The following is a 13,817-nucleotide window of genomic DNA, read 5'->3' on the forward strand; positions in this document are numbered from 1 at the left end:
GGTATAATACTGTATTAAACATGTTAGCAATTAATTAGTGATAAAATGAATGGATAAATTCTATCGAATTAATAATGGTAACCATCACAGTAGAATTATAATTTAATTGAAATAAATGTTTTTTTATAAACAACAAGTAATAATTGATTGATGACCTTACAACACTGCGGATTCCTGGTAAATATTAAATAATCTAATAATAAAGCACTGGAGTTCATTAATGTATACAAATATGGAACACATCAGTACAGAATTAATTTCTCAAAGCATTAACCTGTGTAAACCAATGTGCAAATATTTGAAGTTTGCAAGCAGTATTTCCTCACTAACCATAACGTGGAATACTGTTCATTATTTCAGGGAGTCACAGCAAATAAAAAAGAATCATGTCTACCATGTGCGACAATAAACACAACCAGCAGTAAAATAATCTCTAATTCACTGCTGCTTCGACTCTCATACACACGAAGTCATACGCACAAGCGTTCCATATTCAGTCATGAGAAATGTGTTCAGGGTATGGTAAATCCCGCACGCTGTTAATATACCCTGACGGAAAAATCCCAACACTAAGGTTCAAAAAATGGTTCAAATGGCTCTGAGCACTATGGGACTTATCATCTATGGTCATCAGTCCCCTAGAACTTAGAACTACGTAAACATAACTAACCTAAGGACAGCACACAACACCCAGCCATCACGAGGCACAGAAAATCCCTGACCCCGCCGGGAATCGAACCCGGGAAGCGAGAACGCTACCACACGACCACGAGATGCGGGCAACAACACGAAGGAATAATTAATGTACAGTAATGAAATTTCGGGAATAAATTGGTCAAGATAAGTTACAGGCAATAGGCAAAATAATGTGAACAATAGTAGTAATGGGATGGTTGTGTTTGACCGTCAACAACGCAGGTTAAGTCACATGTCGTGCTGGACTGTGGGTGTTCAGTGCGGACTAGGTATCAGTGCAGGTTGTTTACAATTAGTGCACACTTCTTATTTGCATTCAGAGGCCGAGGCCGACTTGCTCTGAAAGACCTAACAGAGTTCCAAAGAGCCGTTTTTCGTTGCGACGGAATCTTCTCACGAAATTCCAATCACTAACTTTCTCCTCCGAACGGAAAAATATTTTGTTGACACCGACCTACATAGGGAGGAACAATCACCTCGATAAAGCAAGGGAAATCAGAGTTCATACGGAAAGATATAGGTGTTCATTCTTTCCGCTCGCAATACGAGATTGGAATAATAGAGAATTGTGAAGATGGTTCGATGGACCCTCTGCCAGGCACTTGAATGTGATTTGTAGAGTATCCATGCAGATGTAGATGTACGTCTGAAGAACGCCAAAAGAAGCCTACAATCCTGATTGTTTGATTGCAACGGTTAAGCATGGAGGTGGAAGTGGGATGGTGCGGGCAGCCATATCATGGTATTCTACTGGTCGCGTCATTACTCACAGCCAACAGTTGTGAGAACATTTTAGGTGATGAGGTGCACCCCATGATTCAAATGTTGTTCTCCAACGATGATGCCATATTTCAGGACGATAATGAACCCATTCACACAGCCAGGAAAGTGCAATCGTGGTATAAGGGGTATGCAACTCATCTGCAGCGCTTCCATAAACCATTCCCAAGTAAGTACAGGTGTTCACATTATTTTGCCTATCCCCTGTATTTAAGTAATGAACGGTACAAGTTCACTGGTTAATCAAAGCTTGAGAAAAGCCATTGCAGATGTGAAATGATAGTACATTAATAACTGCCAGAATGTTGAATGCAAGCATGTAAACATGGACGGATTGTGCCGTATAGGTACCGGACATCAGTTCATGGGACAGCGTTCCATGTCTGTTGCATTTGATCGATCCATACAGGGACGGTTAAAGCTAGTTGTGGATGACACTGGAGTTATCGTCAGATGGTGCCTGATACATGCTCAATTGGAGACCAATCTGGTGATCGAGCAGGCCAAGGCTTACTCTGTAGAGCATGTTGGGTTAGAACGGCGGTATGTGGGCGAACGTTATCCTGTGGGAAAACAACCATGGGAATAAAGTTCATGAATAGCAGCACAACAGGTAGAATCACCAGACTGACGTACAAATTTGCGGTCAGGGTGCATGGGATAACCACGAGAGTCTCCTGCTGTCATACCAAATTGCACCTTAGATCATAACCCCAGGTTAAGTCCAATGTGCCTAAGCCGCAGACATGATGGTTGCGGGTGGTCACCTGACGTCCTCCCAGCCAACACACCACCATCACTGGCAACGAGACCGGAGGAGCTGCTACCATCAAACAAAGCAGACCTCCATTCCACCCTCCAACGAACTGGCGCTTCACACTACTGAAGTCGCAAATTACGGTGGATTACAGTCACTGTAATGCACGATACAGGGCGCGTGGCTCGATACTGTCCTTGAATTATCGATATGTAACACTTCGATGTGTCACTGTGGTGCCAACTGCTGCAGACGCTGTACGATGTTCCAGAGCCATATGCCGAACACGACGGTCTTCCCTCTCGGTGGTGTGCCACGTGGCCACCCGTCTTCTTGAGTGCGTACCTTCTCGTGACCATCGCTATCAGCGATAATGTACAGTGGCTACATTCCTGCCATGTCTTTCTGCAGTATTGCGGATGGAGAATCCAGCTTCTCGTAGCTGTATTACGAGACCTCATTCAAAAGCAGTGAGCTTTTGATAATGGCGTCTCCGCTGTATTGAAGGTATTGTTCACTAACATCAACTCATTACGCCCAATCTCAAAGATAACTAACGCTCACGACCTTTACAGCACTAACTTAAAGCAAACCTGATTTGCATCCGCATGGTAGCACTACTAGCGTCACTCTTATGCGTCTGGAGCGAAATATGAACAGACATCCTTCAGATGCAGAAACATGCCTACCAGCTCTTGTTTATCTTGCACAGCTCCTCCATTTTCCGCCATTGTATAACTGCGAGCACTTCAAATCACGCTGAGTCCAGCGGTCTGTACACTCTAACTCACGTGACTGATTTACCTACCGAGTTTATCTCCAGATATTACTTCCTTCGACTAGCGCCTCCTGCGTACTCACCAGAATGACCACGGGAGACTGGCCGGAAACTAGTGACAAAGTACCATGAGCGCATGATCCCGAGCCTTTATATTGTCTCCGTGATGTTACAGTGTGTGCTATTGAATCCAAGTTTAATAACGATCATCTTTCAAAATGGGAACTATTAACACGTTATACTAAAATAATCTATCTTCAGCAGTCATTTGGCGAGCTCTTTAGACATTAAATGTGCAGCGTAACATAAAATGTTAATCGGAATGTTGATCATACACGTTTGTGCTTTAACTATCACAAAATAAGTATCTAAAATAAACTTATGAAATTAAAGGTGACCAAAGCGGCATCCTTTCTGCCTTCTAGCCATAGGTACATTCAGAATGTAAGTAGCTTTCGTCGTTTTTAAAAAACATCGATATGGCTATTTGCGTCATCATTAAATTAACTAGTGATTAAACTTCAAATATTAATAATTCGAGAATATAAAGAATGGGTTGTGGGTAACATACGTTGCTTTATAGGACGTGTAACTGTGGAAAACGCACAGTAATGGTACATTTGCATAATCATAATGTTATAAAACTGAGTTTAACTTTTTGCTACGACTGGAATATTTGAAGTGTCTCTCTTTGTGCTGTTGACAAGCATCTTCAGCTTTAATGTGCCACCTCATATGCTATGATAACGTAAAATATTTGTGGATTATTAATTTTACAGTGCATATCGGAATATTCATTACTAGCTGTGTTACCCGGCTTCGCTCAGGGAGTTGATACGAGATTGTGTGGTAGCTGGAATGAAAGGATAAATTTTAAAATCTGATAGAATATGTTTTCAATAACACTTTTTACCTAACTACTTACAATACTTCCTCATAAACAACATTTTTTATTTTGTTATCCGGGGTATATACGTTCCAATTTTTAGATTTTCCAACAGGAGAGCAATCTACACGTAGTTGAACGTGTTAGTCTTTGAGGTTGATGCCGCAATATTTTAAGGTTTGTCCTTCTTTGTTAATTGTAAAACTGTACGCTAATCTGACTGGGAATTGCAGTCTTTTAAATTGGAATGGCAGTTCAGTAGAGATCAGTGTATAAATAGTGTGTGTCCTTTGCACTTTCAGTAAAAGTTTAGCTTCGATAGCTATTTGACGATCATCCTTGTTTCAGTACATAGTTTTGGTCAGTTCAGATTTAGGAGTAGTCGTCTCTGAGATCCAATTTTAAGTCTAAGCAGTGTGATGGCATTCCTGGTACTTGCAAAGAGTTTACAAATTCTGTACTGAAGTTCACACTTTCTTCAACGTTTACAATCGTATCGATCGTTTTGTATATTCTCTCTCCACTGGGAATTTGGATTTGAATATTAAAGTTGATATCGTCGACAATATTATTTTTAGTTGCCAAAACTGCGCTTTCAAATAGCCAATTCGGATTGGTATAATTGTGAACAATGTTTGGATAAATTTGGTCGATGAGTTCGTTTTCAGCAGTGGCTATGTAGTAGAAATCACTGCTGAGTTTAATGAGGCTGGTCGTCTGGTCAGTAGGACATATGCCTTCGCTTGTTTGTAAAAGTCGTTAAGCAAAATGTTCTATTGTTTCATCTTTCAATAGTTCAACTCTCACTTTTTTGTTAGTCGCAATATTTGTATATGTGGACAGAGATGTGATTCTTTCAAGCAAGCATTGATCTCGTATGCTGGCGTTGACTTGGGGATAACTGGAAGTGTTTGTCGAAAATCTCCTGAGAGTATAAGTAGAGCTCCTCCCATCACTTCAGACTTCCCTCGCTAGTCTTGTAATGTTCTGTCCATATCTTCGAGTGGTTTTTTTAATGTGCCATTGTGCATTCGTCCCAGAAGATAACTTTTGCTTGCTTTAGAAGTTCATCCTGTCCAGATGCTATTGAGATTTGACACGCCTGGAATTTTTTTGCGGCTACATTCAATGGTAGCTGTAGGGCGGGTGCGGCTGCAATGCCGGATGATGCCAGTGCAAGTGCGATCTGTTGTTCAGCACGTATTTCTGCTAGCAATAGATTAGAAATGTTTTAGCGGTGCCACCTGGTGCGTCCAAGTAAATAATTGCACCAGTATTGTTGTCGTTACAGACCATGATAAAGTTGTAAATTTTCTTTTGTCATTGAGGAGTGGTTTGTTGCGAACAATGTGTTGAAGTATTTCGTTGGCGATACAGCTTTTTTTCCTTTGTAATTTTGAAGTTAGCACACAGGTAGTATCATTTCGTGATGCTTGCATCCCAAGTTGTACTAAGATCTGGTTGTTCACTGCTAAACATTTATCTTGTAGGCGAATTAGTGTTTCATTGAGGATGTCGTCATTGAATTCGATGGTCAGTTCAGGATGAGCTTCTCTGATTTGGTACAGTATGTCATCCTTCATACTCCTTTGAAGGAGTCCCATAGCTGTTTTGGATTCGATGGTGGTGTTAGAGTTATGACTAATAAGTGTCTCATTTGTTCAGCTGAGGCTATGCGTCAAACATCGTGTAGTGTTAATTAAAGGTGTTTGTTGTTTTCCAGTAGTTCTAAGCGTTGAACGCTTCTCTGTACGTCTGATATAGGTAACCGTCAACAGAATTGAGATCTGTGAAACTTATTGGTGCCTTATTTCGTGTAGGAAGAACCGTAGATAGAAACGTTTGACGTTGTTCGGATGTACGGTGTATACTCGGCCTAGTCCGCCAGTTTTCATTATTCCTGGATGATCTTAAACTGAAATTCCTTACTTTCGTCGTTGAAAGATTTTTCTTGTTGTGTTCCACGTATAATAGATAGGAACGTCGACATATAGTAAAGTTTTCGCGAATATATCCGTTTGACAGAGTTGGTAAAAAAGCTGTTGATGGGTTCTGAAGTGGTTCGCTTGCAGTTTTTCTGGCTGTGTCTTTTGTGAAGTAAACTCTTGGTCCATTCTCCAAATGTACTGCTAGATGTTGCACAGTTGGTTCGCGTTAGTGTATGGAAAAACTGAAAATCCACCAGGCTGCTTTCTTACTGTTGATCTATTTTCAAGTTTGGTACATGAGGATCGCGTCGATTCTGTTTTGTTGTCCGCTGTCTTTAGCTATTTGAAATACTGTCATGTTACTGCCTTTGTTCACATGCTTACAGATATATTTGTGGATTTCACTGAATTGCACTATTATTCGTTTTACGTGCGCTTGGAACATTTCAGAAAGTGGTGTGTTATACGGTAATACCCACCGATTACTTATTTCCAGTTCGTAGCTGCCTCGTAATCGTACATTTGCTGTGAAGTCACCGGTTTTGGGTGATCGTCTTCTGTATTTGGGACAGCCATCAACTACGGTTTGTGTGATGTTCAAGTATGGTTTTTGGTATTGTTTTGCACATTTTCCATTACTCATGCACGGCAAACTGGCGTTTAATGGCCCGCATGATCGCGAATCACGTTTTTCACTACTATAACATAGAGTTCTGGATCATCTTGTGGAATGGAAAATTCAACTTGGATGATTTTGTTGATAACCGTTGGATAAATTCTGTCGTGTAGCCATACAAGATTGGGAAAGTGAGGCAGTCCTCGTTTTTGCCAGTCGATTGTGCACATCCAGCGTCTAACGGTTCCTAAGATGTATGTTGCAGTGACTTCAATAAATCTCATTTGTTTTTGTCGAAAATCTCAGGCTATTATGTCGTGTCGACGCATGGTGGCTTTTCCATATCTCAGTTGTTATTTGATTTCTGGCTACGACGAGCTGCATGCGAATGTTAAGAAGAAGTCAGGTCGCTATATTTTGTTATGTGTATCATGGCATTTTGGGTGTATTCGTGCATGTTTCTCAGACTTCCTACACTGAAGCGCCAAAGAAACTGGTATAGGCATGCTTATTCAAATATAGGCAGAATACGGCGCTGCGGTCGGTAACGCCTATATAAGACAACTGTCTGGCGCAGTTGTCAGATCGGTTACTGCTGCTACAATGGCAGGTTATCAAGATTTAAGTGAATTTGAACGTGGTGTTGCAGTCGGCGCACGAGAGATGGGACACAGCATCTGCGAGGTAGCGATGACGAGGGGATTTTCACGTACGGCCATTTCACGAGTGTACCGCGAATATCAGGAATCCGGTAAAACATATGATCTCCAACATCGCTGCGGCCGGAAAAAGAATCGTTCAATGTGACAGAAGTGCAACCCTTCCGCAAATCGCTGCAGATTTCAATGCTGGGCAATTAAGAAGTATCGGCGTGCGAACTGTTCAACGAAACATAATCGATATGAACTTCCGAAACCGAAGGCCCACTCGTTTACCCTTAATGACTGCACGACACAAATCTTTACGGCTCGCTTGGACCTGTCAACACCAACATTGGACTGTCGATGACTAGAAGCATGTTGCCTGGTCGGACGAGTCTCGTTTCAGAGTGTATCGAACGGATGGACGTGTGCGGGTGTGGAGACAACCTCAAGAATCCATGGACTCTCCATATCAGCAGGAGACTGTTCAAGCTGGTGGAGGCTCTGCAATGATGTGGGAAGTGTGTAGTTGGAGTGACATGGGACCCCTGATACGTCTAGATACGACTCTGACAGTTAACACGTACTTAACATCCTGTCTGATCACATGCATCCATTCATGTCCACTGTGAACTCCGACGGACTAGTCCAATTCCAGCCGAACAATGCGACACCCAACACGTAAAGAATTGCTACAGAGTGGCTCCAGACACACTCTTCTGAGTTTAAACACATCCGCTTGCCACCAAACTCCCCAGACATGAACATTATTGAGCATATCTGGGATCCCTCTGAACGAGCCGTTCAGAAGAGATCTCTAGCCCCTCGTACTCTTACGAAATTATGAACAGCCCTACAGGATTCATGGTTTCAGTTTCCTCGAGCGCTTCTCCAGTCATTGTGTATTTAAACCGGGGACTTAGAAACGACGGAGTGGCTTCGTTCCGCCGTAGCCCTCAGTGGTTCACAACCCCACAACATGCCACAGCAGTCCACCCACCTCACCGCCGCCCCACACCGAACCCTGGGTTGTGCGGTTTGGCTGCCAGTGGACAACTATGTCACAGCTTGTGTTTTCATTGTTCACAGTGAGGATGGCGACTTAGTCTCTCTGAGGTACATTAAATCGACGTTCGTGATCTCCATGTGGTCTTTTGTCGGCCTGAATTATAACTCTATAATCATCGGAAATCATTCGGTTTAGCGCTGTTTTGAATCTGTGAATCAGTTGATTGTATTCGTGTAAGATCCTCTGTACGTCTCGGACTACTTGTCGTCTCACTCCACTGATGTTTGTGCATCGTTGATCTATTTTTGTTTCTTCATTTCCGATGAAATATTCTTGCAGAAATTTATGGTCTTAGATGAATAGTGATAGTAATGGTTCCACGTGGTAGATTGATTTCATCTCTGTTAGTGCTGATTGAAGTGACACCGTTAGAAGTCATTTGGAAGCAGGCATAGTACGCTTTTATAATTTGAAGAGAGTGTTTTGATTCTGGAATTTCTCCGACCGTGTAATGTAAAAAATCCGGCGGAGGTGCTTCCAGTGGTGGTAACTAAATTTTTACATTCATGCAGCGGAATCCTAGTGTTTCTCTACCCAATTTTTTCGCGTTGAAAAATTGGCAGTTGTTATCCATTTTTCCGATTACGATGTGTTTGTGTTTGTTATAATCTTTCGTCGGGTCGTAGTAGAATGCTTCGTTTGTTAGGTTGTACAGTTTACGTTTCCTCGTCCGCGCTTTTCGTACGTTCATATTTTCGTGGCTGGTTTGAGTTAGCCGTCTATAGTTATAAAATTGTGTCGCAATTCTTGAGTCTTCAGTCCGTTCATTTAATTGTTTTTCAATTTCTCTGCTTTTCACGGTGCTCATTCTCGTTCGTTGGGAACTTAAACTTGCCTCGCGCTCTTAGTCTGTTTCGTAATTTCAATGTTCTTTTTCTTTTCGCCGTGTTGCTTTAGAACTGGCAAGATCTCCTCTTTTACGTTTGGACATTGTCGAAAATATAAATCAAATCAACTTTTTACTGACAAATACACTAAGTACAGGCTTTCAACACTTCATTTGGGATTTATATTCAGTCGCTGTATTACTCTGACTGCTCATATTTCATTGTTTATTTTCATTCACTTACTGTACTGCTTTTTCGGTTCCTCCCTCCGTCACTAGTAAGAAACTGACGTTCGACCTCGCGAGGGGTTTAGCTTTATATGTCCCTTCCAAAAGGTAGTCCCACCAGGGACGAATTCCAGAACATACGAAGAAGGCTTCGAATGGTCCAAAATGTTCCAGAACAGTCCACAAATTCGAGAGTGTTCTGGAATATTCTACAATGATATGGGATGTACCAGGTTGTTCCCGATCATTCTGGATTCCCGACTAATCCCGAACATCCAGATCATCCCGAATCATTGTGGAACATTCCGTAACATTTTGAATGTTCTAGAAGGCTTCATTTGTTTGCCGCCGGATGACGTTGTACAAATTCCGCAGTATTTCCTCGGAGCAATTTTCTGAAACCTTCAGGTAGCGAACCGTAATGGTGGCTAGGTAGGACTGACAATATTCGAAAGTCGTCGCGCCTGTACAGAGAACACGCGGGCGAAGAACTGGCAGGCGCACATAGATTGCGCCATACTCAAACGCTCTCTGTCGAAAATCGCTGAGGATACCTCTTGCTCGTGCGCCGTACCCTCTAACAGAGCGGGCCGACGTTACTCACTAAAAAACCATACTAGAACAATATTATAACGGATCTGTTACCGAAAAAAAACGTTGATTTTCCCGTCGTGATTTAATAGCAGCCAATGAAGGTTTCCAGGCTGTGCTCAGTTGAAGTCCCGCTCACGCATTCCTGTTGATGAGATTATGAGCTGTACGGATATGTACTGCTTTCTTAATGACACAGTCCTAGAAAAATGATGCCGGGGATAGAACTTCCGTCTTTTCATAAATCATGCGATGTCCTGTTTTACACAGTGTTTTGCAATTACCGACTTCTCCGGTTGGCGTAGATGTGTATGACGCTGACGTTCATCACAATGTTCCTGTTCTGTGCGATTTGTCTGACCTATATATGCCGCTCCGCTTTTCCTCAGGCCAAGAATAACCTTAACCGAACCAAACAGGTTCCATAGTTCTGCAGATAGTCTAAAAACGTACTTAATGTCATATCTTTCGTAGACTCTTCCGATTCTTAATGATATGCCACCAAAATACGACAAGAAGACTAATGTGGTTGATGTCTTCGTATTTTCATTATGCTCCATGTATTGAACTCACTTGAGCCTGAATGCATTGAGTATCTGTCTCTCAGAATAACCGTTTTGTCGGAACACTGTCTTCAATCGTTGTATCTCACTCGACAGGCTTTCAGGATCTGACACCGCACGCGCTCTATGAACTAATGTATGTAATGCACTACAGCACTGTGCAGGGTGGAGGCAGCTTGTGGCCTGCAAATATAGATGTGCATGTATTGGCTTGCAATAGACACTGGCCCCCAAGGTTCCATCTGATTTCTTTCGCACCAAAACATCAAGAAAAGCCTGTCGAGTGACATAAAAAATTTGAAGACAGTGATCCGACAAAACTATTATTCTGAGAGACAGATACGTAATGTACTCATGCCCAAGCGAGTTCAATCCATGAAGCAGAATCAAGATACGAAGACACCTACCGCTTTGGCCTTCTTGCTGTATTTTTGCTGCCATATCGTAAGAATCGGAAGAGTCCTCGGAAGATATGATGTTAGGTGTGTTTTTCGACCATCTGCAGAACTGAGGAAATTGTTGGGTTTCGTTAAGGATGATGTTGGCCTGAGGAAACGTGGTGTGTATGAGGTTCCTCGTCAATGTGGGGCGACATATTTAGACCGGACATGTCGCGCTGTACAAGATGGCTGTGATGAACATCAGCGTCATACACGCCAACGCCAACTGGAGAAGCCGGCAGTTGCACAACGCTGTATAAATACACGACATCGCATGATTTATGAAAAGACGGAAGTTTTATCGCCGACATCATCTTTCTGGGATTGTGTCATATCCGTACAGCTGGTGATCTCATCAACAGGGATGCGCGATTTCGACTGAGCACAGCCTGGAACCCTGCATTGGTTGCTATTAAATCACGACGAGAACATCAACACTTTTCGATAACAGACCCGTCGCAACATTGTGTAGTATGTTTTTTTAGTAAGCTATATCTGGCCGCATTGTTAGTAAACATAGGTACAGCGCACGCGCGGGAGGGCCGCTCTGCGATTTTCGGCTGAGGGCGTTTGATTATGGCACCATCTGTCTGCAATTAATTGTGCATGCGTGATTTCTGCGCCTGCGTCTTCTACAGGGTGTTTCAAAAATGACCGGTATATTTGAAACGGCAATACTAACTAAACGAGCAGCGATAGAAATACACCGTTTGTTGCAATATGCTTGGGACAACAGTACATTTTCAGGCAGACAAACTTTCGAAATTACAGTAGTTACAATTGTCAACAACAGATGGCGCTGCGGTCTGGGAAACTCTATAGTACGATATTTTCCACATATCCACCATGCGTAGCAATAATATGGCGTAGTCTCTGAATGAAATTACCCGAAACCTTTGACAACGTGTCTGACGGAATGGCTTCACATGCAGATGAGATGTACTGCTTCAGCTTTTCAATTGTTTCTGGATTCTGGCGGTACACCTGGTCTTTCAAGTGTCCCCACAGAAAGAAGTCACAGGGGTTCATGTCTGGCGAATAGGGAGGCCAATCCACGCCGCCTCCTGTATGTTTCGGATAGCCCCAAGCAATCTCACGATCATCGAAATATTCATTCAGGAAATTAAAGACGCCGGCCGTGCGATGTGGCCGGACACCATCTTGCATAAACCACGAGGTGTTCGCAGTGTCGTCTAAGGCAATTTGCACCGCCACAAATTCACGAAGAATGTCCAGATAGCGTGATGCAGTAATCCTTTCGGATCTGAAAAAAGGGCCAATGATTCCTTTGGAAGAAATGGCGTCCCAGACCAGTACTTTTTGAGGATGCAGGGAGGATGGGACTGCAACATGGGGCTTTTCGGTTCCCCATATGCGCCAGTTCTGTTTATTGACGAAGCCGTCCAGGTAAAAATAAGCTTCGTCAGTAAACCAAATGCTGCCCACATGCATATCGCCGTCATCAATCCTGTGCACTATATCGTTAGCGAATGTCTCTCGTGCAGCAATGGTAGCGGCGCTGAGGGGTTGCCGCGTTTGAATTTTTTATGAATAGAGGTGTAAACTCTGGCGCATGAGACGATACGTGGACGTTGGCGTCATTTGGACCGCAGCTGCAACACGGCGAACGGAAACCCGATCACCTGCTGCACTAGCTGCGCGTTGCCCTCTGTGGTTGTCGTACGCGGTCGCCCTACCTTTCCAGCACATTCATCCGTCACGTTCCCAGTCCGTTGAAATTTTTCAAACAGATCCTTTTTTGTATCGCTTTTTGGTCCTTTGGTTACATTAAACCTCCGTTGAAAACTTCGTCTTGTTGCAACAACCCTGTATTGTAGGCGGTGGAATTCCAACACCAGAAAAATCCTCTGTTCTAAGGAATAAACCATGTTGTCCACAGCACACGTGCACGTTGTGAACAGCACACGCTTACAGCAGAAAGACGACATACAGAATGGCGCACCCACAGACTGCGTTGTCTTTATCTTTCACATCACTTGCAGCGCCATCTGTTGTTGAAAATTATAACTACTGTAATTTCGAAAGTTTGTCCGCCAGAAAATGTACTGTTGTCGCAAGCATATTGCAACAAACGGTGTATTTCTATCGCTGCTCATTTAGTTTTTATTGCCGCTTCAAATATACCGGTCATTTTTGAAACACCCTGTATATCAAATGGCTCTGAGCACTATGGGACTTAACATCTGAGGTCATCAGTCCCCTAGAACGTAGAACTACGTAACCTAACTAACCTAAGGACATCACACACATCGATGCTCGAGGCAGGATTCGAACCAGCGACCGTAGCGGTCTCGCGGTTCCAGACTGACGCGCCTAGAACCGCGTGGCCACACTGGCCGGCCGTCTTCTGTATACAGTGACTAGAAGTACGGATACCTTCAGTGATGCCTAGCCACCGGCAAGGTTCACCACCGGAGGATGTCGGACAGTTGTTCCGAGGAATTATTGTGGAATTTTCAAAACGTCATCCGGCGGCAAATCCGTAAAGACTACTTACAAGATTTGATGTATTTTGTCTGTAATTTTATAAAAGGCCAAAAGTGAAGCAGAAGGGAAACACTTCTTTTACAGAAATAGTTGTAAGCTTATTCGGATTTGTTCCAGCTGCAGGAAGTCGCTGGCACAAACTTTGTGACTGTGAGGGACGTGAGCTGTGCGTTCATCACTTCTTAAAATACAGAAAGAGGAAGTGGGTTGCAGTCGACGTTGTAGGTGAGGAGTGCAACATTAGCATGTAATTTAAGTTACTTTACGACAAGCTTAGCTAAAATTTGTTTCCATTCTTGTCTTCTACTAAGTATATTTTCTTAGCACATTTTAAAATTAATCGCTTCCTTATATCATTCCACAGAAACTAGTTTGAAATGCTAACACAGGTGAGCTATCATAGGCATTGAAATAAACTGGTGTGTAAAACTGTAAGGACGAAAGTAACTTCCGTATCATGTATTACTGCCAACTAACATAACTTGATGAAACGAGGACCACGCATAGAAA

At 42.9% G+C, this 13,817-nt stretch overlaps 1 protein-coding gene across 7 annotated transcripts in view; it reads left to right on the top strand.

Annotated features, from left to right (window-relative positions):
* Nucleotides 1–13,817, top strand: part of LOC126298740 (uncharacterized) — a 374,620-nt gene that overhangs the window by 235,124 nt on the left and 125,679 nt on the right. For all 7 annotated transcript variants that reach the window (XM_049990183.1, XM_049990179.1, XM_049990178.1 and 4 more), the window contains one exon: nucleotides 13,425–13,532. In XM_049990183.1, coding sequence (XP_049846140.1) covers nucleotides 13,425–13,532 — 108 coding nt within the window. The remainder of the gene's footprint in view (nucleotides 1–13,424; nucleotides 13,533–13,817) is intronic.

Source organism: Schistocerca gregaria, chromosome X (genome assembly GCF_023897955.1).
Source record: "Schistocerca gregaria isolate iqSchGreg1 chromosome X, iqSchGreg1.2, whole genome shotgun sequence".
Lineage (NCBI taxonomy): Eukaryota > Metazoa > Arthropoda > Insecta > Orthoptera > Acrididae > Schistocerca > Schistocerca gregaria.